Source organism: Lycium ferocissimum, chromosome 3 (assembly GCF_029784015.1).
Source record: "Lycium ferocissimum isolate CSIRO_LF1 chromosome 3, AGI_CSIRO_Lferr_CH_V1, whole genome shotgun sequence".
Taxonomy (NCBI): domain Eukaryota; kingdom Viridiplantae; phylum Streptophyta; class Magnoliopsida; order Solanales; family Solanaceae; genus Lycium; species Lycium ferocissimum.
Genome location: NC_081344.1, coordinates 19,145,395 through 19,171,422, shown reverse-complemented (window position 1 = coordinate 19,171,422; position 26,028 = coordinate 19,145,395). Strand labels below are relative to the sequence as shown.

Below are 26,028 nucleotides of genomic sequence, written 5' to 3'. Positions count from 1 at the left end.
AGTTGAATTTTGCTCTTAACCGTTTTCGCGAAGAGAACAATCGGATGAAATTACGTTGCCTCAGGGTAGAATATAGTCAACATAGTTACGTCAGATTCAGATCCAAGTGGGATTCGGACTGTGAGATGTCCGATGACGATGATTCCCCATGATATTATTAATAGTTGTATTGTATTAAATAAAGTTGGTGGGGTCATAGTCATGATCCCACAACCTATTGAGTTTGATTCCTATATAAAGAGCCTTTTTGCTGCTTATTATCTTCTTAAAATTCAATACCTTTTGCTACTTAGTATCTACTTAAAACTCAATATCGAATAATAGAAATATAGATTGGTCGGTATTTTTTCCACAGGATTCGAATAGCAGTGGCGATGACAACTCAAATCAAAGCAACTATTCCGGTGATTCCTCAACCGATAACAGTGAATTCGTGCTAGATGATTTCAAGCACCACCTTTCATAGAGCGTAATGACGATTTTCGCGAGCTGAAATATACAGATCCACATGAATATTATTGTGGTAATATTAGTGTGGTTTACATCGCGAATGGTCATATCGGTATGCCGAATCACAACATCTTGTTCATGACTCGAAAAATCTCAACGCTCAAATCCCAACAAGGTACTCAATAACCATGCCTCGAGTAGGTCCAGAAACTTGCGAGGCTGCCGTACAAAGGATTAGAAAAGAGAACAACAGAATGCTAGCAAGACATTGTAAATTTTACATGTTAAAGTTGGCCGAAGAACAAGCATCATCAACCGGTAGGGATTAACATCTACAAAAAAAAAAAGATATGTCTTAAGAAACCCAAAATATTGTTCTGAGGACGATATTGAGGACTTCTATTCTGATGATGATGATTAAGAATATTGTGATTTTAGTTTTATGTTTAATTTATGATGATGTTGTTATTTTGAAGAATATTAGTATGTTTAGTTTTTCATCAACTCAAGGGCATGAATTGATGAATGTATTTTAAGTTTTTTCTTTTTTTGATGATTGTATTTTTACTACTTCGGTTTGTTATTAATGAACAAGTTTAAGTATTTTCATATTGTTATAACTTAAAGCTAATGACACCAAGTCTTCAAACAAAAATGGAGTTCGAGCACTTTTCAATCACTAAAACGGCAATCCGAAGTTTTGCTTATTCTTGATGTATTGAGCCTACCTTATTAATCACACAAAAATAAGTAGGGTTCTATATAAAATATTGAAGTTTCGAAGTCCCAAAGCATGATTAATCTATGGCTAAAGTACGTTAAAAAGTGTAAAGAAAAATGAGTTAACCAAAAGAAGAAGAAAAAAGGGGGACCCTTTAACGCAAGAGAATAAAAAGTGTAAAGAAAGATGAGTTAACCAAAAGAAGAAGAAAAAAGGGGGACCCTTTAACGCAGTAAATTACTGCGTTAAAGGACTTAACCCCGCTGTTACAGTTAAGTCCTTTAATGCAATAAATTACTGCGTTAAAGGTAGTTTTGTCACCTTTTTTTTTTGGTATATTTTGGTTCAAATGGTCTTTTTGGGGTCATTTTGGTTCCGGACTCTCTTGGAAGTCCATCAAGCAAAAAATAAGAATCCCCTAAACTTGTCACGATTTATTCTGCCATACTCAAACTAACTGTGAATTTATTTCATATGCATTTACATGAGAAAGTGTTCCTATTAGACGACATTTCCGACTCAATTTTTTTTTTTAAATCCTTTTTGAAAATTCCTTTGTACAAAGGGAGTAAAATGGTGGGATTAGCTATCCCATATAGAAGGTGGGATAGCTAATCCCATGGGATATCCTTGTCTATCCCATCCCAGTAACCAAACAACGACTCAGTGATTTCTTAACACATATATATGGTTTGAGCCAAAGTTACTGATTCTGCGAACCCATATGTTAAGGCCTATCTCTGTCTCTAATTAATTCACTATATTTTTCATCGCCCTATATAAATGAGGTGAATTTAAATGGAGAAACATGACCAATGAGAGTTCATATAGTCGCATCTCCATCTTGTTTACGAATAAGACATAGGTGTTTTATATAAAAATGATAAAAGTCCAATACATATCATCGTACTAGTTTGTCATTTATAAAGTTTTGAAATGAAAAAGAAAAAGGCGGAAATAAGAGTATGAAATAGTGTGTTCCACTGTTAGCTCTCTTCTTTTTAGCAAAGATTTCAGTAAGTTCCAACATAAGAGCATATTTTTTCATTTAAGTTATACCTTTGAAGCATAAATCTGTTACTAAGGCTCTAATAAGGTTTTAATAAGTTCCAACTTTTAAAGCTTATCTCTTTTTTTGACTATAGATTTGGTAAGTTTTCAAGAAGTTCCAACTTTAAAACATGCTGTATCTTCTTACTCTAAAGCTTCAGTAAGCTCTGACTATTAACCATATATCTTTTCTCCTTGCTTCTTCCAATTTCTTAAGCTAAAGCTTTCCATCTCTTCCAATTTCTTAAGCTAAAGCTTTCCATCATGTTGATGTTCCACCCGTGGAATAATAAAAATTCCAGCCTCTGCCTTTACAATTTGAACCAAGTCGCCCTCGAAAACAGAGATCAGATTGTGAGCCTCATGAGTAATGACTTTATAAAAGTGCATGAGATGAATTTTTAAAGGAAGCAACATGATCATGATCAATAAGGGTTCATATAACCGACCCCAACTTGTTTAGGAATTAGGTGGTGTTGGTGCTGTTGTATGCATATGATAAAAGGTCTAATACATATCATCGTACTGGTATTCCTTTTTGTTTCTGCACAACCAAAACCACTAGAAGGAGAATCGGCCACCTCTATTTTCATTTGTCCTCCAACTTTTTTCACCATATTTACAGTCCAAAAATCATTTTCTATCATCCTCGTCTTCAATCACTAACCTTAAAGTTGTATTTCCCACCCTTTTAACAAAGGCAGAGAAAAAGTGCACATAAATGCTTTTTGTCATTTGAGAAAATATAACATATTTCCTACATAGATGGATTAAAAGTGCACATTTCAAGTAATTGAAGGTTAAATTTGCATAGTTAGATATCACAAGTACTAAAATTAGACTTAACCAATAATGAAGCACATAAAGTGTCATTTAAACACATAAAACTTAGACATGGATATTAGCACACAGACATGAGTAGTAAATCCAGAACTAAAGACGAAGACCTAGCATTGTGAAGAGAGAGACTTGATCTTTCAGTGAAGTGGGTAATTCATTGGAGACAGATCCATGTCAATGCACATATCCTCAGCTTGCGACGTTTCATTTTCATCCTTAGCTTCACAGCCAAGTACCCCTTGACTATTGCCAAAGCCATATTCCAGCTCGGGAACTCCAAAGCGTTGATTTTGATTATATTCAGCATCAATAGGAATCTCAGGGATATCATCGAGCAAGCTATTAATGTCACCACAGCTGGTCATGATGTCGGAAAAGTCACCATAGCAATCACGTGTTTCTTGCATCAAGTAATTTGTTACCCCCGTGTTTACTTTGTTTCTTTCTGCTTCTGACATTTGACTACCTTTTCTTATATGCCCGCGCTCCATAGCTACTGCTTTGTGCTTAGCAGTCCAATCTGGGCGACTCCACAGATACAATGGAGGGGACGCGATGTTCCATTGCTCCATCTGCTGGTTATGCACATCAATTGATCCTGGCAGGTAAAAAGACTGGCATGACAATGAAAAAAAAAAACGAGTCGTGTCACTCTCGCATTCGAAGAGAAAATGAGAGATAAAAATATTAGGTTTTCAATCTTTTGCACCTTGCCAGCCAAGATAACGTCATCTTCCCAAATTATATCATATGGATTCTTCTTTCTTTCATCAAGTCTGCAATGGCAAAAGATTGATAAATCAGCTGGTAAGCAGAAAATCACTAAACCTGCAGTTTCCATAATGTAAATATTCACCTTTTTGTTTCTTTCGGAACAGTAATAATGAGAAGCTTTGGTCTGAATGTGAGAGCTTTGCTTATAAATTCATATGCTTTGGAAAAAGGGGGATTGAACCCCATGATCTATTCAAGATACAAGATAAGATGGGTAATACTTCAAAACAATGTCAAGTTATTCAAAGCTGATGGTTTCCAACATACCAATTTGGATCCTTCTGGCAAGTCTCTTAAACCAACAGTCATCCAATCCCTCTTCTCAAAGTTGAAATCATTCTGGAAAATTATGAAATTTCAAGAAGCCATTCATTAACTTACAAGACACAATCAGAGAAGGCACTAATTTAATGAATACATAGCAAACGATCTGATAAGGGCAATGTGGACTTGATGGAATTCTAGCAAAAGTGGGAGGAAGGTTTTCATATTTGTAGTTTAGGAAGTAGGAAACTAACATAGGAGTACAAATGCATTAACTTTATCCCTTCCCTTCCCACTATCGTTCAATCTATCAAAAAATGTCCAAGTCAACCTGTTTTTCTGTAACTCATAGAATGATGTTTGAATGCCCTATTAGTTCAAGCAACGGTTGCAAAATCAGCATAATAAAATAAAAAATAAAGAGTCCGTATCTATATCAATCTCCAGAAACCAACTAGATGCATGCTATTGTGAAGCATCAAAGCACACATATTTAGCTAAACAACAGTCGAAAGGCAGAAACTTGAGATTGAACTGTATTACTCAGTGATTTGAGATAAATTGAAGATCTAGTCAATCATTAACATGTTTAAAATTTAAAACTTGCTCATAATGCTTCCATGAAAGGAACATGTGTGGTAATACTTTCATAGCTATATTAAACCACAGGCTCGCTGACATCTCAAATGCCATGAATAACACGTACTAAATAACATTGTAGTGATGTGCTTTTGAGTTGGTTCGATAAACTAAATACTCCCTATATCTCGGTGAGTCGATTGAGCTTTAATCAAGACTAATCAGTCTTTTTCACGAGTCACAAACTATTTAACCAAGCGAGTTGACTCGGTCGGACGTGGTAAGTTAAGTCAGATTTTAAAGCAATGATCATAACAGTGTCGAGCAAATCTTCTCACTAATGGAGCATCTTATTGAGCATTGTAAGTGGCGACAAAATTGCCAAGGATGGCCTGTTGTCCAATAGTAGAAACAGCTTACTATATTGGTGACCTCTCGTGTCTACGAGCCATTTTCCAAGTGAAATTGGAGGATCTGTCTCTTCAACCGATTTCGTGCTGACAACACAGACTGAAGCTAAGCAATATTCGCACATGTAGAAACTTCACCATGCCCTTAAAGAAAACTTATCCCTGAACTACCCATGATAAAGAAAAAACATACTGCATATATAGAGTCATTTTCATCGTTCTAATTACAACCCATCACAGTGGGTTTTATTGCCGCAATAATATACCACATGCTGGTTATCGAGTACTATGTTGTAGCGTTTGGTTAATGAACAAATCGTAAAAGTATTATTTGACTGGAGCAAAAAAGACTAGCTAGCTATAACAGGAAGGGCCCTACTCAATGAACTGATCCAACAACAATCACACAAAGAAGAGTTACTGAAAGAGTTAAAAAAACAAAACAAAACAAAACAAAACAAAAAATTAGTTTTACTATGCGCTTTACCAACAAATCAAAAAAAAAAAAAAGAGCAGGAATCTGGTTCACCTGCATAATTCATGAAGAAAGCTGATACGATTGTTATCAAATAATTTACCTTTGGGTGTACGACATCAAAATTTATGAATTGACATGTTTTTCCCATTCTGTCTAGTTCTTCTTTCATCAAGCAGCTAAAATCATTGGAGCCACAGCAGAAGTCGACTATCTGAACAAGCAACGCCTCAGCATATAAGAAAATATGCAGAGCTACAATAGTTTGACCAAGATTACGAGAAGGAAGAAGAAGAATAGACATAAATCAAAGCAAAAAAAAAAAAAAAACAGCTTGACAAGAGATGTTTATACGAGGTTTGCTGAATGGTAAAGGCTCCCGCAGGTAAAATCAAAGGTTTTGAAAACAAATTTCTCCCCAATGTTAGCCCTAAGAATTATTTTTAACAATGAAAAAATTGAAGGAGCAAAAGAATCTGTTTAACTGAATTAGAAATCTGTCTTAGCAGGACAACAATATACGACGAAGTCAACTAGATCAAATCACACGAAGGAGTTGAATCAAGTGGTCTGAAGAGAAGTACAAAATGGAGACAAAAAGTGACGGTCCGAATAAGGAAAATGCAAGACACTTTCAAGATCATTACTCAAGTTGACAAGGATAAGAGAAAAGAAGTACAGTTCAGAAGAAACTCAAGAAAGCTGATGTATTTGATGAGAAAGTGTGAATTTCCAACAAAAGGAGAAAAATTGAAGGATTTTCCCAGTAAACAAGAATTATGGAGTTTCCCCAAGGATATTAATTGGGAGTGCAAGAAGCTGCACGCAGATAAGAGACTATTATGAAGACCTTAAGTTACTAGCAAGAGCATTTATGATCTGAAATGGTCAACATGTTGGATGTATGGAGAAAAGAGGAGATACTAATACAAGGAGAGAAGAATATTACTTTATTGAATCTGCAAATACTCAAAAACACGCAGAGATAAACTGAAGCTTGCGAACAACTAATTCTCTTGTTTGAAAAAGAGTGAAAGGAGTAAAGAGGAAAGATAATGTGAAGGATAAATCGGCAGTGGTGAGCGATAGTAAAACCATCATTCCAACCGTTTTAGTGAGTGAAAGGAAAACCAACTCTATAATCGTTCATTCTGATCGAGAAAACCATATGTTCATGGTGTAAAAACCATGTGTACTTATAATTGAAAAAACAAGAACTGAAGTACTAGAAGCCCTTGACAGTCGAGGGAACTAGATGCAGACTTAGCCTTTGGACCACCGGTATAAGAATTCTAATGTGCTCTTTGATATTTTAAGCGTTAATTTCTTTGTTCAGTTATTCGTCATCTGATATTGCATTGAAATCAAAATACCTTACTGGCTTAAACTTTTATCATTTCATCATAAAGGTTAAAAGTACATACTGAATTTCACAAGAATTAGGCAATAAATACAAGCAACCATCAAGAAAGAAAGATAGGCAAGTTATGATGGTCATACAAGAAGAGAGACAACTACCAAGGAAATAAAGAAGCAAAATCATATGGACTTTTTACCGTGTCACCATCCTGCACATACCATCTTAGTCTATCAACCACCTGCATATGGAAAGTCATGCTGTAATTCAGCCTCTAATTTGCACAAAAACACAAATAAGTTTTGATGCCATTAATCACTACGAGCAACAAAAAAATAATGGGAAAAAAATAAAATGTTATGTGTCGCAAGAGCAAAATACAAGTAGGTTATATTTTAGAACATTAAGTAGGCATTTGGGAAGCCCTGGAGCAATGGTAAAGTCGTCTCCGTGTGACCTACAGGTCACGGGTTCAAGTCGCGGAAGAAGCCACTAATGCTTGCATTAGGGTAGGCTGTGTACATCACACCTCTTAGGGTACGGACCTTCCCTAAACCCTGCTAAAAAGTTTGTGAAAGTTGAAGATTTGCAAAAGGGAAACCATTATTATTTCACTTGAACTACTCCTTAAACTAGTATTTTAATACTTCATCAGTACTTCGAACACCACAATTTAATATACTCGAAAACTGATGGTCAAACAAGTAATTGCATTATGATATATTTCATCAACTCGAATGATCAGTAAGTAGCATATAGTCTTACAAAATCGATTTCCAGCTCTAGAATTGAGCAAATGTATATCAAGTTACGAGCATACATTTTACACATCCCAATTTGAGAGGGAGTATTACAAATGTTAACGTTTCGAACGTGTAAATATGGCAAGTAATCATTCCTTGCATTTGGAAAAGCCTTACACAATCCATGTAAGAGTGTAAATTAGGAATAGGAATTATTTTCCTTTCCTTTTTTGGATTACTTGTAACCATTACATAAGTCCCAACTTGCTTGAGGGAATAATTAAGCTATTCATTCCCCAATATCTCTTCTTTCTCTTTTCTTTACAGAAGGATTCCTAATTATCATGACATGATCATTAAGATATTCCACATAAGATTCTTAATGGCTTGCTTGTCCATCAAATAACTATTTCAGTCTTTCAAATATTGAAAAATATTTGCAAGTAATTGGTTGGCCATGAAAATTTAGATTTCAAGTGAAAAATTATATGTACTTCAAGTGAAATATGATTTGAACTTCACGCCAAATATTGAAATAGCAGTCTGAATGAGTATTCCAAGTGACATTTTTTTCAAATCTTTAACTTGCCATCCAAGTTCATGTCCAAACATGACTTCCACAAACCTTTCTCCAGCTCCAAATCCTATTTTTCAACTTCAACTTAAATATTGTGCAAAGCCATACTTAATAGTTCTCTTGACTTTCAGCGAAGGCAGAATCATCAATAATATTCTATTACAATATTCCGAATGATTATCCTGACATTTAGCGAGGCTTGGCTAAATAAGAGAAAGAGTTTGAAATTTTTTATTGTCACTTCTACGTCATATTCTGAAATTATACAGCTCTATTTACTTTCAGGATGCACAACTGGTGAACCTTGTTAGAAAACTGAAAACACGCAAAATTCCAGGGGTACTAATCTGTTTCCTCATGTAGAATGTTTCTGCAGCAAGTTTAACCGAGCATCGGTTAGAAAAGCTATGAAGACGGAAGACAGGGTTTACTAGTACGTATACCGGCTATATTGAGTTTGTTTTAAAGTTACGTCAATTAGAAAACTATGAAGATTGAAAACAAAGTTTACTAGTGCAGTGCAGCTTTATTATCACTTCCATTGAGATACAAGATCTAATAATAAAATGCAAAAAAAGAGCATACCTCTTTCAGTTTGTCCACCTTCGTGAAGTGGCGACCAAAAGATGTATAGCGCATGCCATTGAGAAAAGGGGCAAGATAAGATCCTAGCTTCTTCTGTAACATACAAGACAAAAAGTGAATATTTGCAAGTCATTCATCAGATCGTCGATCAAAAATAACCATGAAAGGCTCCAATATAGCTTAATAATTAGAAATGATTGGCAAGCGACACAGATCAAAATGCTTAAGATATCTCAATCGCTTGCTGAATAGAAAGCAAAGATCCATAAACTGCAGGAAACTTCCGGTATCCATAATTGGGAAGGTACGTGTCTAGATTTTCACATACATGGTCTTATTCGATAGATAAAGCAATAGAAGCAAAAGAAATCACCAATTACACCCCCCAGAAAGAAAAAGAAAAAAGGAATCTGCTTGCAATCAGTCAACGCTCCCAGAGAAGATTTTTTAGCTGCATTTACGAACTATTCCAGGTAAAAATAATAGTCTCCAGTACAGAAAGGACAACCATATCTGTGTAGGAATAGGTTATTGACACTGAGATATATGCCTTTCGTTTTATATTATGTAAGATGATCGTCTCTCCTTATACACGAGATATTGAGAACATCAAGGTGAACGAAGTAAACATTTCCCGGAAAAGAATAAAAAACAAATTTTCCATACTAACACAAAGGTAATGGTGCCAATTCTCCAAATGATGACATACAATAAGCCTTCTTTTCACACTAATAAGATTGAACTCTTACAATTACCTGTTTCAAAAAAAAAATAAGATTGAACTCTTGAAAACAATTAAGAACATTGCTGGAACATCCAGCAGCTGAGGCAGATTTTTGGTTTAATTTTTGAACTAGGTAACAGCTAGACCATCAAAGGGAGGTTATTACATTCTTGCACAGCATAATTCATGTTATCATGGAGACAGTTAACCCCTAGCTATGAAAGCATCTTGTTTGATCACATGTGGGCGCTTGTAAAAGTGCACCAGAATTCTGTTGTTGTAAGTACTAAGTTCAATAACCTACTATACTCCTACAACTAGGTCACCACCATCCAAACAAGACAAAGTTCTCAGCTGTTGGTTAAAAAGAAGTGAGCGAGGTACTACATTTCTATTGATATGGTTCATTTAGCTCCAACCAGAGCTGTCACATAATATGAACCAACTCTCTTTCTTGAGAAAGGTGTTTTGTCAAGTATTTTTCATGAGTTAACACTTCGAAAGAGAACTAGGGCCTTGTTAAACTTTTCTTGGGCTTTAGAAGTTCTTTTTCTATCCTTTCTTTCTGTTCCAATTATCTCTGATATGTCATATTGACACTCCTCTTCTTTCGACATGACATGCACTCCCTATGTATCACCCACCAAGGGAACTTACTGCACCAAAAAGCGTAAATCTATGGAACAAGAAACTTGTCTTAACAAATTAAATCAGAAAATAACACATCAAGTCAGGAGCAAGAATGTAGCTATATAAAGCCTGTGTTCATATGAAAGAACATTTTAGGTCCTATGGAGCAACCTTCCATCTGAAAATCTGACTGAGAATTTCTGGTTCACAGACAGCTTTGGCGTCTTCAATGCTGCATCCTTCGTCTAGTTTCTTCAAGGCTACTCGAATAGCCTGGTACAGAACATAAAGAGGAAAGATTTTCTATATGAGGAAACTGCACAAGAAATTAGAAGAAAAATTAATGAGTACATTCTCTTCAATGCTGAACTAGTAGATATACATTCACGGAGTTCTGAACTTTTCCCAAGGTAATGTCTTTGTCTGTGAAAAAATTCCGAGAGTTACTATCGATACATTTCCGGTACTGCTCATTCACAAATTCCTCCACATTAAACGAAGCGGTGGAGTTTTTTATCAAAGTCATCATTCTGCAAACCCAGTATCAAATGCAAAGTAAATCGGTTAACCAAATGCATTTAACATCCATTAAAAGTTCTATCATGGATGGAATATATCATTTGATACTAAGGGAAGGATGATTCAACTTTAAGAACGTGATGAAGTCCATTGAGCACCTCTTTTTCAATTCATTATCTGCCAATTGCTGTGTACCGCTGGCCTTCTTCATTACTGGCACAATTGGTCGGACACTCACTGTCTTGCCACTAGAAGTACTTTGTGGGGTACAGACCAACTTTGTATCCAGTGGCACCTTCCATTTGCCTCTTTCCTGTGTTGGACGCTTAAATGGTTTTCCTGAGATAGATGTAAATCTTTAATAGACATATTGCTTTGACCAATTATAGATCAAGAGCTTGTATAAGCCATTAGCACCTTTTCCATAAGAATCACCAACTTCAGCAGCATTGTGCCTCACCTCAATAGGCCTTTTCATGTTCAGGAGTCTTGTTTCAGTGAGAGCACCAAGGACCTTACTCCTTCGTGAGAGTATCCTCACAGGTCCTGATGGAAGTCCTGAAGATTGCGAGTTTGCTTTCCCATCAATATGTGGAAATAAGATATGGTCCCTTTTTGGAGTCCCAATTTTAGGAATGATCTTGTGGTCCCTGGGCAGGAGGTAAGTTGGTAATTCTTTAACAGAAAATCTCATGAATTGTTCATGATTCCTGAAGTTGCAGATGATACTTACATACAGTATATCAAGATACGACGGGGCAAAAGATCATTCCAAGCCCTTTTCTGGATGCTTTTGTCATAATTGGAAGGCTCAAAAGAAATACATCTGAGAAGAGCCAGCAAGAAAACACAAACATGAGATGCCAATACTTCTTTGTTCTTCAGTATTATTTAATCAAAGCACTCTGTATCAAGACAAATGGATTAAGGAAACCTTGGTAAGCATCTGCGGTGATATGCCTTTGGACAGCGTCTACAAATTGCAAATTGTAACTCATATGACTTTTTATCCTCTCCTTGCTTGCAGATAAAACATTTATGAGCAGGGCAAGTAAACGATTCTCCAGCTACAATTTCCTTCTGCAGCTCTAAGGCTCGACATTTATCATCAGGATAAAGTAACTCTGAGACGCATTTAGGATGAAAGAAGTGTCCACAAGTTGCAGAAACACAGGGGAAGACCTTTGGGATATTGTGCAAATAAAATATAGGTGAGAAATTTGGAAATCAAAATAGATAAACAGTGAGATGATGGGATGGAAGATATGTAGAAGAAACATATATCAGTATCTCCAGCACTATCCAATTTCCAATTCGTCCATATTCTTTTTTTTGATAAGGTAAGATTTTATTGAAAAACAGTATCAAGATGATACTGTGAACCAGTTCGTCCATATTCTGGGAATCAGAAATGGCTCTGGTTAAACTACGGAAATTCAAACCATCTTCCAAGGCTCTTCATTTGAGCAAAACACAAAACAAATGGGTAGAAGATTATGTTCTTGTCTCCTTGAGCGTGTGCGGTGACAGAAAGATGATAAAGAAACTTACAAAAGTTATTAGCTATGTTGGTAAGAGAAGTGTTCCTAGTTGCAGAAATTGGAGCTCAGCCACAAATTCAAGAACCAAGAAGATTAAGCATATCCTATTATATGACAAATTTCATGGGGATGGGACAACTTGCCCAGGACTGTTCTTATGTACTACGCAAATTTCATCTCCTCTCCAGAAGGCTATTTCCATACTGTAATATGTAATGCTCATGAGTTACGTAACACTACAGTAAACAATGATCTTCACTTTAAACCGTGGGATAACCCTCCAAAGCAACACCCTCATGACCTTACACTTGATGACATGCAAAAGATGTTTGACAGTAGTGCTCTCTTTGCTCGAAAGTTCCATAAGGATGATCCTGCGCTTGACCAAATTGACTCTGAACTCCTCTTTCGAGGTAAAGACAAACTTGTTCATTGTGGGTGGTGCATTGGAAGTCGGAAGAATGGGACAGACCCTTGCTCTGTTACAGGTAATATCACCATCCTCAGATCTACGTGGGCAAAGAGGTTGGAGAAGTTGATAGGATCTCTCTTAGTACCCTTTGTCAATGAGGGTCTGTCCCAAGATATAAAGTGAAGACACTATATAGTGTTGCGGATCTCATGAACATTACATATTACGGTATGGAAATAGCCTTCTGGAGAAGAGATGAAATTTGCATAGTACATAAGAACAGTCTTGGGCAAGAAGAACCAAGAGGATTAAGCATTGTTTCAGAAAGTAGTAAGTATTACCATTTTCATATTAGCACTATCTAGTGGTGAGAAATAGAAGACAAACGTAATCTGATATGCCAGCCTGCTTCAATCCTAGCGTACTCACCCACCCCCACCCATCCACCTTTCCCAACCAATTTCTCTCTTGGTTTTCTGGATTTTTAGAACAAAGTGGTTTCCTGCATTTCTTTGACTGCAGTCAAATCTGGTTTCTATCTCCTAGTTTTTCCTTAAATCTGATAAATTCTTCCCTTCAAACATCCCTCCAGCCTATTTAATATTCACTCCTACATAATAAACTTCCCACAAGAAACTCAGCCTCTTGACTTGAAGAATGATGACACATAATAATTGATAATCACCATCATTGTTGCACTGTAAACCATCTATTTTTACACTGTCCTGCAGCAGCTGACCTTTGGCATTTGTTCTACTCCTTAACTGGGCTTCACTGGGTAATGCCCTTATCCATGAAAGATGCCTATGCAAGCTGGTCACTGTGGAGAGCTGGAAAAACCATCAAAAGAATCTGGAGAATGATCCCTACAGTTATTTTTTGGTGTCTCTGGAAGGAGAGAAATAGCAGATGCTTTGATGGAATCTCAACTCCTATTAGTACTCTCAAGGTTAGATGTTTAAAATGCTTATTTAGTTGGCATTTTCTTACCCCTGTAAACAATGTGGATACTTTTTTGGATTTTGTTAGTTCCCTGTCTTTAGCTTAGCTTAGTACAATAGGCAGGATTCCTTTTGGCTGTTTTACAGGTTTTTTGTCTAAGTTTGCTTCCCGTTTTGATTGAAGCAGCTTCTTTTGCCCACCTGTAACCTTGCATCTTCTTGATGCTTTACTAATGACATTTGATTAATTTACCAAAAAAAAAAAAAAAATCACCATCAGTTTTTTAAAAGGCAGTTTTGGGGCTCGCCTCGGGGCGGGGCACTGGCACGTGCGGGGCTTAGTAATGTGAGGCTTACTCCGTAAGTGCCCAACCGTACGCCCTAAACAGGCCTAACGCCCAACGCTCGGGGCTCACCTGGCAGTTCTTACACAATTATGTGTCAAAGAACTTCGTTAACACTATTGACCCTCATAATTCTTTAATAAATGAATAATGCTTAATAGTTTTCTTTCATCAATAGAAGTAAGAAGTTTGAGAGTAACTCAAATAACAAGTCGTAGTATTGCATATTTACTATTTGAGAACCCCGTGAGGGTGAATATCACTTAACTTTTCTTTTAAAAATATATAGCCAAATTTTACATCTTCACGAGTCATTCATCTTCATGTTTTTATCCTACGTCTCAAAATTATCAAATTTATTATTTCGCTATTTGAAAGTACTTAGTTTTTATTCATGAAAGAGTGTTGTTTTAATTATAATACTGAGAAATTTTATTGATTATTTTTTAAGGGAGGTAAGTTGCATAGTATGATAGTAAATATTTAAAGAAATTGTGATTCTTTAATTGTTTTAGAGTTGATATGCATCTCATAATAGCTTTTATATCGTATCATTATTTATACTTGTAAAATCATGTTAGAAGTTTTCTATGAGTTTCTTTAATCATGTTTTTTATTTTTTAAAAAATAATTTATTAATCTATTTTTAATAATTTTTGTGTTATTATACTATTTTACTACATTATAAATTAAAAATTCAAAGATCCATGGGGCTTACGCCGCATGACCCGAGGCCTACGCGTCCACCCGTGCTAAGTAAAACGTCCCACCTCACGCCCCCACCTTTAAAACACTGATCACCATTTTACAAAAGAATTTTCCTATGACACCGTTGTAATTTAGATACAGAGTCAGCTCAAGTTCTACAAGATTTGAGTCATGTATGGATTAAAAAACAGTTATTCTCTTCTCGAGAAACAAGTGGGCTATTTCTTTGCAAAACTGTGCTTTTCCACAGATCCCACAAGAGAAGATTCTTGTCTTAGTTACAATGAATAGTCCAGAGCAATATGTTGACACTGTAACACAGAGCAAACTACAGTATTCCCCCTAAGGACTACAAAGGAAACAAAAACTGAAAAGTGAAATGTATACAGATGAAAGACCACTTTGGAAGTGCTTAAGTAAAAACGTAGAAGCATAATGCAAAACCAGATATTATTAACACTTCTTAAACATTGTCTAGGGATGGTCCAAAGACACTACGGCAAGTGACACAATTCAACACAGTAAAAAGAGTAAAGCATAAGAGAGAGAAGCTCACCCTTATCTCCAGTTGCCTTTTGTCTAGATCTAGTGGTCTTCAATGTTTTAAGATTTTACAAATTTGTGCATGTGTAAAAGGTCCGACAAAGATTTCATAGCCTTTAGCATGTGAAGACATGTTGTTTACTACAACTAAATATCCATCTTGTAATTGGTAAGGGATAGGGGTTCAGTGATATAAAACAAGATTGAGTTATGAAATAAGGCTTCCATACCCGAAAAAAGTTAACCAAATGAAATAAAATAGAAACAGAAATAACAAAATATCCTATGTAATCATTAATGAAATCTGCTTATTTGTTAAAATCAGCATTCTCAACAATAAGGACAGAACTTACAACATAGATTTGTGAAATTTTATCTTCGAGTCAAAGAAGAAAATTTGAAATTTTGGCATTTTGTTGATTCTATTTCTACCCTTAAGATTTTCTTATTTGTGTATAAAGGATAAGAAATCCAAACCTCTGCACCAGTTGATTTGTCAGAAGACCCCAACAAGCCACAAGCAAAACATTGATGTTGTTGATATCGGCAATTTTTGCACAAGAAGGTCTGGATTGCCTATGAAACAGCCATACGTCAAAAAATTTATTTTATTGTTAAAGGGAAGCCACATGATGAAACTTTACAAATAACGATATGCTGAAAACATTAAACACTTCCTAGCGCAGTTTGATAAATCCTGAAATGATGCCAAATATAGAGAGAAGAAGTAGCATTAATTTTGAGAACCCAGGACAAGGAACAAAAATTTCAGACACCTACTTGGTGATTCCTGTAAGCAAGAGATTCACAACAAGATCCAGCTCCAGATTCCACAGTCGGGTGGAATGATCGTATGCAGCGGCCTTCACAACTGAAATATATGCAGAAAGACAACATTAAAGCAGTACAACACTCTGCAAAATGTTTAAGGACAAATACCATAGTTTTTCACAAACATCTTAGGATTAAAATCATACAAGTGAATAAAAGTAAATCCATGGCAAAAGGCTAAACAAAAAACAATTTACACAATCAAAAGGCAGCGACAAAAAGAATGATGCCCTTTAAAAGAGTTCAATGCTGAATTGCTGATCTCCTCTATCAGCCTGATTTTTCTCTAGCATCTTTAAGCTTTAGACAGGAACCAGATGATTTTGTCCAATATAAAATCTAGTTACTTTTGTTATGATCTCAGTTCTTTAGATCAGACCAGCTTAATTCTGAAAGAATGGACTGATAGGACAAACATCAAGTTTTCTTTATATTTCTTGGGTGGAGGGGAAGGGAAGCATGGTGGAGGCTAGGGAACAAAGACTTGAAGAATTATGATTTGGAGGTATGTTCCATGGCATTCAATTGGGACTAATATTTTTTCCTTTAAATTCTTTTGGAGGGTGGGCCTGTGAATATTGGGGAAAGGTTAGATGTTTTGAGGGATGAACCCTGTCCTAAGTGGTGCAGAGTGGAATTTCCACCACTTGGGTACAATTTCAAACCCTCACTTGAATAAGCATCACTATTTGGAGAAGTCTAGTGATGATGCTAGCCAGTGTACAATCTGCTATTTGCTCTTAAGATTGATCACCGGAATAATTTCTGTAAATAGCATCGACGCATTGGAACTGCTCTTTGGAACAATTTGTTGTGACACTAGGATACCTTGTTTTGACTTAACAAACATCCTGTAATACAATCAATAGAACAGACGATTACAATGATATCTCTAATTCCCACATAGCGGGTAGATTGGAGAAACTGCAGAGGAATTTCCAGTCAGATACAAATGAGAAGGTCAAGAAGTACCACTTGATCAACTGAAAGATGATTATGACTCCTATCAAGATTTGGTATACGAGTGGTGGATTTGTGGGCGTTTGATGAGGCCCTACTATTTGATCTAGAGGTTCAGTATAGACAGACAAATACTTTGGAGAAGGATCACAGCGGAAAAATACATTGCATACACAAGTTTTGATTGGAGGGCTAATGAGATCACTGCACAATATCCATTAGCCCTATCTCCATGTATAACGAAGAGATATGGAACGAGTCCTATCAGATTCAGAGTGTGGAACAAAGCCAGAGTCAATTTTTGAAATAGAGATGGTGGGGAGATTATTCCTTATAAAATGTCTTCCTCCACAATTTCCAACATATCCTACCAACAAGTTACTAACATTTTTGGTTAATATATATATATATATTTTTTTTTTTTTGGGAAACTGATCCGACCAACAATTTACTAACATTTCTCAGATAAACTAGTATCAAGGAGGAAGGGGAAATTCTGTAGAACCTAAACTTTAGTAGAGAATTGTAAGATTGAAATTTTGTGAAGCTCCAAATCTTGAGCTATTGTATAAGCAACAACTATCAATCATGAGTCAAGATACATGGAATTGGAAGAATAGAGAAACAAGTCATTCACAACCAAATCAATTTACTATATAGCCTGCTAAGGAGGGAGAACATGGATTACCCTCACTTCTTAGTCTGGATTCCTAAAGCACCATGTTTTGCATGGTTAGCAGCATGAGAAACCATTCCACAACAGAGAAATTACACGAAAAGTAAAAAAGGAAGAAGGTTTAACATTAATTGGTAATATACGCGTAGGGGAAAAAAATCAAGGGATGTCGGCTACTATCTGCTAACATATTGGTTATGGGAAGGTCACTTGGAACCAGTTCGGAATTGAATGGGTAAGGAGGGTACAGTACGTGCTCCATAGCTGGAAAACCAGAACGACAAGGAAGAAATAAAGCATGGGATATACCCCTTTGCCACTCTTATAAATTATCTCCATAGAAAGAAATCAATGGGCATTGAAGTGATTGAATTACATTCACAAAGTTACATTTGTCTTCTTGCAAATTTTGGGAGCACCCATCAGATTCCAGTTAGTGTAGAATATAGATGTTGGATGCTCCTAGCAGAAAAACACACCCCTGTTTGAGATTTTGTTTTACTTGTATATACTTTGTACAAGGGATTTTCCCCCTTTTTACATCAATAAAACCATTAATTGATAAAGAGAGAGAAAACAAAAGGCAAACGATCATATGACGTACTTAAGTTGTTCCTAGGATCATGGGTAACAAAGTTTCCGAGTTAATTATGTATAGTTTTAGCACTTCTAAGTTCTAATTTCTTTTATTTGCCCATGCTTAATATGTCGACACCTTGACAAGATATAGAGAGCTTATATTTGCCCATGCTTAATATGTCAACACCTTGACAAGATATAGAGAGCTTATATTAGAAATGTTGAGTTACCACAGAATTTCTCCCCCATCATCACAAAGAGCACAGACATGGTCAAATGTTTCATCTTCATCTTCATCTGAATCATCATCAGCACCGCTATCAGCATCGTTATCGGTCTCAGTAATAAACTGGGGTCTCCTTTTCGCCTGATTGCACTGCTAGACAAGGCACAACTAAGAACCAAAATCTCTTAATTAAGCATAAGTGAGATAACATATAAATTGCATCTAACCTCATAACCGTGTATCGTCGTTTGTGATGTCTCCAAAAGAAATGCATTAAAGCTCTGTTTTAAAATGTGAATTTCAATACAGGATAATGCCGGAAATGTAAACGTATACGCAGCGAAAAAGAAGAAGCGAGTGATAGCACAGCAAGGTTAGATTACATATTAGCGACTAAAAGTTCTCACAAAGGAAAAGATGCAGTATCTCACATAAGTTTCAAAAGCAAATAAATGATAGACCACTAGCTGACACGTCAAATAAGGATCAGACTAGTCACGATACATTGAAATATATTGTCAGCCTTAAACTGTTAAACATATAGGTTTCCTTCCATGGGACTGCTATTAGCTAAATCTGAGCTTAACTTGTCAGTCTGAGTTTAGAAATGGTTTCTCTCAATGACATATGACAACTTAGGAACTAAAGTTAGAAAAGCAGTAAGGACACCTCAAGCATTTTAACACATGCTCAACTAAGCATATAATGCTGGTCTCTCTTTTTTTTTTTTTTTTTTTAATAACTGTGGTGTTCGGGTCAGCTTGCGCATACCTCGACCAATTCCAGTTCGATCCATGGGGTACATGCTACCTCCCACCAAAGACAAGTACCGAGTAACTCTGTCCACCAAGACTTGGACAAATGAGAAGAAATTACCTAGTGTTTTTGCCTCGGCTAGGATTTGAACCTGAGACCTCGTGATTCTCAAGCCACTTCATTGACACACTAGGCCACACCCTTAGGCAAACTCTCACTTGTCTTACAGAAAAGAGACATACTTTGAAACTCCATTCAATAACCTATGCACCAAGAAAATTAGATAGCTATGCAGAAAGTCAACACAACAATGCACATATTATACCAATAACTAAAACATCACAACCTTGGAACTAGATAAATCTTTGTCCCTCCTTGCAGCTTCTTTGATTGTTGGCATGTGCTCTAGTAGATCATCCTTAGAAGGTAGTACCTCGTATGAACTAAAAGAGCGGATTTAGTAGGTTCCATTATAACCAAAATTGGCAACAAAGGATTTAGGTGTAACTTTCAGCACCTTAAAATTTTCCGAATGTAATTCCACACAGTCTCTCCAAATGTGTCTGGGTTCTTCTTCACAAAGTGGAGGAAATGGACAGTGATGAGTATTGTTCTGATAGTATCTCTGTAACTTTTTCGAGGTTTGAGGAGTTTGATCCAGATTTTATCTTTAGAGAGCACGTGAATTTCTGGCAGGGCATAAGAAAGTTCAAATCTCCATGCTAGAACATTCTTATAGATGTGCTGAAGACCATCATCTGAAGTTCCACGCAAAACTATCTCTTCATTCAGTGCCCCAAATATGTCATCCTCACCCCACAGAAGAGGCAATATTGAAAATGAAACAGGTTCTCCATTAAGGTCAAGAAAATGGTAATTGCTTATGCAGTCGGCAACAATTTCCCCCTCTTCGTCAGATGATGCCATCAGCAATAAATTTTTGAAGTGTCTTCCTGTTTGCCATAGTTAAAAAAAAATTTGAATCAATAACACTTGATTAAATAGTCACATATGTTATTTATCAAAACAAAATATAACTGACACACATGTCTCACAAAAAAAGTAAACATCTGAAACTGCTATGGAACTAAATAACTAGACAATGGTGGATATATAACAGGACAGCCCCATGTGTCAAATGGATTTCTCCTAATTTAAGTACAATTTTCCATGATGCATTGAAGACACAAAAAAGAAGGGGGGAAAAAAAAAAGAGATGATAAAGGTGAAAAAGAAGATAATAGTAAAAACTTCAATGTATTGCCAGAATTAAAAGTTGAGCCAAAGACCTATTAACAGTAGGAGGACACAAGTAATAGAGCATTTGTAGTCCAAAAAGTAGCAAAAGACAAGTCAAATTCCAAAACTCACTATACAAGCTCTACTTTTTCATTCTCCAGAGTAGTCCACAATCCAACACTATTAGTTTTTAAAACCCATACAATAATATTGTCCCTTCACAAACCCCCTTCCACCCCCACCCCCACACCTTCCACCCCCGCCCACACCACCCACCCACCCCACCCGCAACAAGAACAAGGTATCCTACTTAACTGATGAACTCAGAATAAACACAGATGGCAAACACTGGGTGGAGGTAAGTCTGCGTACATCCTACCCTCCCCAGACACCACTTGTGGGAATACAATGTGTATGTTGTTGTTGTTGTTGGCAAACACATACATGCACAAAAGCTATATTAGGAATCAGTTTTATCTATAAGAGTTTATAGTCTACAAAGGAAAGAAAAACAACACCATTCACAAACTGTATTTCAAATGGGGTACTGTTAAAACCAAAAACCCATCATTTAGCTACCATAGAAGCAAGCCTATGATATTATTCAAAAAAGTAAAAAATAAAAAGAACCCCAAAAACATGCTAGGTCCAGAATCATCATTTAATCTCAGAACTACCACCAACATTTCAACAAAATAACTGCAATAATTTAAGTATTACTACTAAACTATAATGTTATATTGTTAAAATATAACAATACCATGATATCATCAAAAACCCAAAAGTCCTAACCATTAGTACATCTTTTGTTCTTTTTTACAAAAAGATCACCAAAAAACAACAAACACAGTCTACAACAAAAACTCACTTCACAAACAAAAAATAAAACATATAAAATAAAGATACCACCAACATTTCAAGAAAATTACTAAACCATAATGTTATATTATAATGTTAAAATATAGCAATACCATGAGATCATCAAAAACCCAAAAGTCATTAAGCGCCAAACTCCTAACCATTAGTATATCTTTTTTCTTTTTTACCAAATGTTCACCAAAAACCCACTTCACAAACAAAAAATGAAACATATAAAATTAAAAAGTAAAAATATACTATGATACAATACCTAAAGTGGGTAACCCATTTTTTTTTTTCCTTCAACTTGTGAAGAGAAATGAGACAGAAATTTTGAGGAAATATTATGAAACAAATAGAGTGGAAAACAAAAAGTTGTGCTTCAAAAAAAGTACTATTATATTTGTTTGTTTGTCTGAAGTTTGATCAAATTGTATATATTTGTATTTGGCGTGGGATGAAACTGGACTATGTAGTATAGCACAGAAATAGGCAGTTGCTTTTGCAGAGTTAGTAATGCTCATTATGGCAAACATGAACGTACAGTGAAAAATGACCAAAATGTCCCTTACAAATAGAATAAATTTGTCATATATTTGACTTTAGTCCAAATATGAGTCCGGAACCTAAATCACCCAAAAAAAGATGGAATTAACCAAAATACCTCAAGAAAAAAATGTGGTGCCAAAATATCCTTAATGTAGTAATTTACTGCATTATATAAAAGTCACTTAACGTCCCACGTTAAAGTCCGTCACCTGAGTTTTGAGTTTTTTTTTTAAAAAAAAAAAAAAAACAAATTACATAGCGCAACTTTTTCATGCGCTATACAAACTCACCCCAACTCCCACGTTTCCGGGTAAACCAAAATGCCCTCAAAAAAAAAAAAATACCCCAACAAAAAAAAATGTTACGAAAATGCCTTTAGCGCAAGAATTTATCATGCGCTAAAGTGTTACAAGACGGCACTTCCTATAGCGCACTTTCCGCGCTATAGTGTTTTTTCTTTTTTTAATTTCCCCCGCTCTTTTGGTTAACCCTTCTTTTCGTTACACTTTTTTAACGTACTTTGACCATAGATTAATCATGCCCCACCCCGAAATTTCAATATTTTATATAGAACCCTACTTATTTTTGTGCGTTTAATTAGGTAGGATCAACACATCAAGGATACACAAAAGTTCGGATGACCGTTTTATTGAAAAGTTCGAACGCCATTTTCGTTCAAGGATCTTAGCTTGAAGTTCTTTACGAATACTTAAATTTGTTCATTAATAATTAATCAAAAGTTAGTCAAAATGGCGTGCAAAAAAAAAAAAAAACTTAATTAAATTGCATCATTCATAACCTTGAGTAGATAAAAATACTTAACACACTAATTCATTCATTAATAAGAAACCCATGATATGTTAAAAATACAACCACAACATTCTTGAAAAAAACTTAATACTTAATTTAATACCTAAGAGCATAACGATATATTAAACTTAAAACTAAAATCCCAACATTCTTAATCATCATGACAAGTCCTCAATATATTGGCGGTTTCTAAGACACATCTTTTTTCGGTAGCAGTAGTTCTCTACCGGTTGATGATGCTTGTTCTTCGCCAACTTTAGCATGTAAAATCTACATCGTTTGCCAAAAAATCCTTTGCACGGCAAACTCTTTCAATAAAAATTGGAGCGTTGAGATTTTCCAAGTCACGAACAAGACGTTCGATTCGGCAAGCCGATGTGACCATTCTCGGCGTAAACCGCAATAATATTCCGCGATCGAATATTTCACACTGCAAATCATCATTACGTTCTATAAGAAGGTGGGGATTTAGCTCATCTAGTTTGAAATCACTAGTATCGCTCGAAAACGTCATGATTTGAACTCTCATAAAATTTGGTTCTTTTGGAAGGAGTAAAGACCAAACTACTCGACATTGAATATGGTGTAGTCTAATAACAAAGAAAGTGGGCTACTTATATAGTTGAAACCCCTGGCACCCTGGGAGGGGGGGGAAGGGTCTTTATGACCCTACCTACTTACCTTATTGTAAGAAAAATGTTAGTCTTCATCGGACATTTAAGATCCCACTTAAATCTTGTGCTACCATATATACCATATTCTACCCTATGGTAACGTATTTGCATCCGATTATTCTCTTCGCGAAAACGATTTAGTTTTTAAATTAAACTCTTGTGGAGTTCCGCGAGGCATTGACATAGCACGTTTTTTTGGGCGTTTAAGCCCTATCGACGCTAACTTGTGCTCCCAAAGGTTTCCCTAACACGCCAATCCCACTCCTTCATTTTATTATTGTATTCTCGAAATCTATCGTTAGTGTTTGAGTAATGAAAATCATCATCATCTAGTTCCCAGTCCTACCCATTGAAAATGTTTCAGTGAATGATAAACACGGTTAATATCTCTAAATTGATCAAAAAATGACATAGTAACTCATTTTGTGTGAAATGTTGAAAAATAATGTGGTTGGTAACAACTATTCGAAATTACGTTATATAAAGTTTATTTTTTTTAAAATGAATTATTCTCATATTATAAAAATATAAAACAATTTTACTTGCGCTATTAGATGATGTTTAAAATAATGCCCTCACATTATTTGATTAGACGTAACAATTGCTTAATGTTATAAATACCGGATAACGCAAAAAAGTTAAAAATTCAAAGTTTCATCTAGTTTTATTCCTCCTAAATTATTCAAAGTATGGCCCAAGAATTTTTCTTTATTCTCGAGCAAATTATATTCATAATTTGCTAGATTCTTCCCTCATTAAGTTTCCAATTGACTTAAATAAAAAACTACTCCAAGCCTTGTATAATAGATTACAAATTAGAAAGTGATTTTGATCTAAATATAATGTATAAATTTATAAAGGTGTAACTAGTTATGGTCAAATAATTCAAGACGATGATTTTTTTTTGAAGGCTTATGATTATAGGAAATGCATAACTTTAAAAGTGAAATGTATATGACCAACTGTAGGGTTAATCTCTATTATATTTATCAACACAATAAATAAAAAGTTTTGACATGCTTATAGTTTAAGTCATCAATTTGATAACCTATTCATTCTTTTTAGTATTATTATTATTATTATTAGTAGTAGTAGTAAAAAATTATTATTATTATTATTATTAGTATTGTTATTGTTATTATTATTATTATTATTATTAGATTGTTGTTATTATTATTATTATTATAATAAGTGATTACAAAAATTATTATTATTATTATTATTATTATTATTATTATTATTGTTATTATTATTATTATTATTAGTAGTAGTAGTAGTAGTATTGTTATTATTATTAGTAGTAGTATTGTTATTATTATTATTATTATTAGTATTGTTATTGTTATATTATTATTATTATTATATTGTTATTGTTTGATTTTTTATTATTATTATTATTATTATTATTATTATTATTATTATTAGTATGTTGTTATTATTATTATTATTATTATTATTATTATTATTAGTATTGTTATGAATTATTATTATTATTATTATTATTATTATTATTATTATTATTATTATTATGTGTAATGGCACTTGAATGCTACTAATGACGTATTATATTATTTAGGTTATACACCTGATATGGATCATATCGAGACGCTCCTCAATGGGATGGATGAATCGTGTTGGAACATCCTCGTATCCAACACTCAAAGATATAAAAGTTAGATATTTTTTTAAAGAAATATAATTTGATGTGTAGTAAAACACAAGGATGTGGTGGTTGCAACAACAACAAAGGCGTGCTATGGATGGTCCATGTATCCATTATATATGTCATCACAAATACCTAATGGGTAATTACGTTAGATAAACTAATTAAAATGTTCATATAAATATATTCAATATATGAAAGCAAAACTTTCATTCCACTCCCAATTTAATATTTTAACTTTCATTTTGGAAAGAGCCGGTGGATGATCCGAAAACAAAAGGCTCATATTGAAAAAGGGATGATTTTCATCTCAAAAAAAAACATTGCAAAGGGTCAAATTTATTGCATCCAGGAGCTAGAATTTGACATCTATCAAGTTATGTATCCTAATTTTTTCAAAGTTCTACACAAAGCACACTTATTTACCTCCCGGTGATCATAAAGATAAATTTGAATTAGTTGGCGACATTAGAGAAAACCCAAGGTCTATATATATAATGTTAATGAATTTTTTTTCGGGTAAGACAAAGTATATAACATAATTTAACTGAAATAGTCTACGCAATTGGGAGGGCTCTTTCAAGACGTGCGAGATATAGGACAACACTTCAATCATGGAGTTGCTCCTCCCTTATTTTCGATTATTTTGGGATTCAAACCATGCATTGATGGGGCTCATTGTTCGAAACATGGATATGGAAAAAATATTTGGAGGGATGCGGAGCTATATTCCCTCTAGCTTTTGCAATGGGCGAGAGCATTAGTACGTGGGGTAGAATTTGACTACTTAAGGCAACACGTTATTAAGGATCGCATGGGAATATGTGTGATATCATAGAAATGTATTGCACAATATGTTCAATTTGAGGCAACCACCCTTTGTCTACCATCGTTATTGTTTAAGGCATTTAAAGGCAAACTTCCAAAAGGCATATCCCAACAAAACATGAAGAAGTTTTAACTCCGCAAACGGACATTATTAGGTAGGAGGTGCAATTGATAAAGACAAATTTACACAAG

General features: G+C 35.0%; 1 protein-coding gene across 8 annotated transcripts in view; it reads right to left on the bottom strand.

Annotated features, from left to right (window-relative positions):
- LOC132049972 (protein ENHANCED DOWNY MILDEW 2-like) overlaps positions 1 to 21,837 on the bottom strand; it is a 28,174-nt gene extending 6,337 nt beyond the window's left edge. Inside the window, exons 1-20 of one of the 8 annotated variants that reach the window (XM_059440960.1) lie at positions 21,708 to 21,837; positions 19,733 to 20,168; positions 19,562 to 19,658; positions 18,687 to 18,740; positions 18,464 to 18,609; positions 15,968 to 16,058; positions 15,665 to 15,763; positions 11,633 to 11,880; positions 11,432 to 11,524; positions 11,116 to 11,348; positions 10,857 to 11,037; positions 10,562 to 10,709; positions 10,351 to 10,452; positions 8,826 to 8,918; positions 7,120 to 7,161; positions 5,667 to 5,777; positions 4,103 to 4,174; positions 3,918 to 4,024; positions 3,771 to 3,837; positions 2,988 to 3,675 (exon numbers count right to left, since the gene is read on the bottom strand). In XM_059440960.1, coding sequence (XP_059296943.1) covers positions 3,199 to 3,675; positions 3,771 to 3,837; positions 3,918 to 4,024; positions 4,103 to 4,174; positions 5,667 to 5,777; positions 7,120 to 7,161; positions 8,826 to 8,918; positions 10,351 to 10,452; positions 10,562 to 10,709; positions 10,857 to 11,037; positions 11,116 to 11,348; positions 11,432 to 11,524; positions 11,633 to 11,880; positions 15,665 to 15,763; positions 15,968 to 16,058; positions 18,464 to 18,609; positions 18,687 to 18,740; positions 19,562 to 19,658; positions 19,733 to 20,142 — 2,871 coding nt within the window. In that variant the 5' untranslated portion in view covers positions 20,143 to 20,168; positions 21,708 to 21,837 and the 3' untranslated portion in view covers positions 2,988 to 3,198. Of the gene's footprint in view, positions 1 to 2,987; positions 3,676 to 3,770; positions 3,838 to 3,917; positions 4,025 to 4,102; positions 4,175 to 5,666; positions 5,778 to 7,119; positions 7,162 to 8,825; positions 8,919 to 10,350; positions 10,453 to 10,561; positions 10,710 to 10,856; positions 11,038 to 11,115; positions 11,349 to 11,431; positions 11,525 to 11,632; positions 11,881 to 15,664; positions 15,764 to 15,967; positions 16,059 to 18,463; positions 18,610 to 18,686; positions 18,741 to 19,561; positions 19,659 to 19,732; positions 20,239 to 20,261; positions 20,618 to 21,425; positions 21,557 to 21,578 lie in introns of those variants that run through there. The other 7 variants (XM_059440964.1, XM_059440959.1, XM_059440965.1 and 4 more) reach the window with 7 other exon arrangements.
- Between the last annotated feature and the right edge of the window lie 4,191 nt (positions 21,838 to 26,028).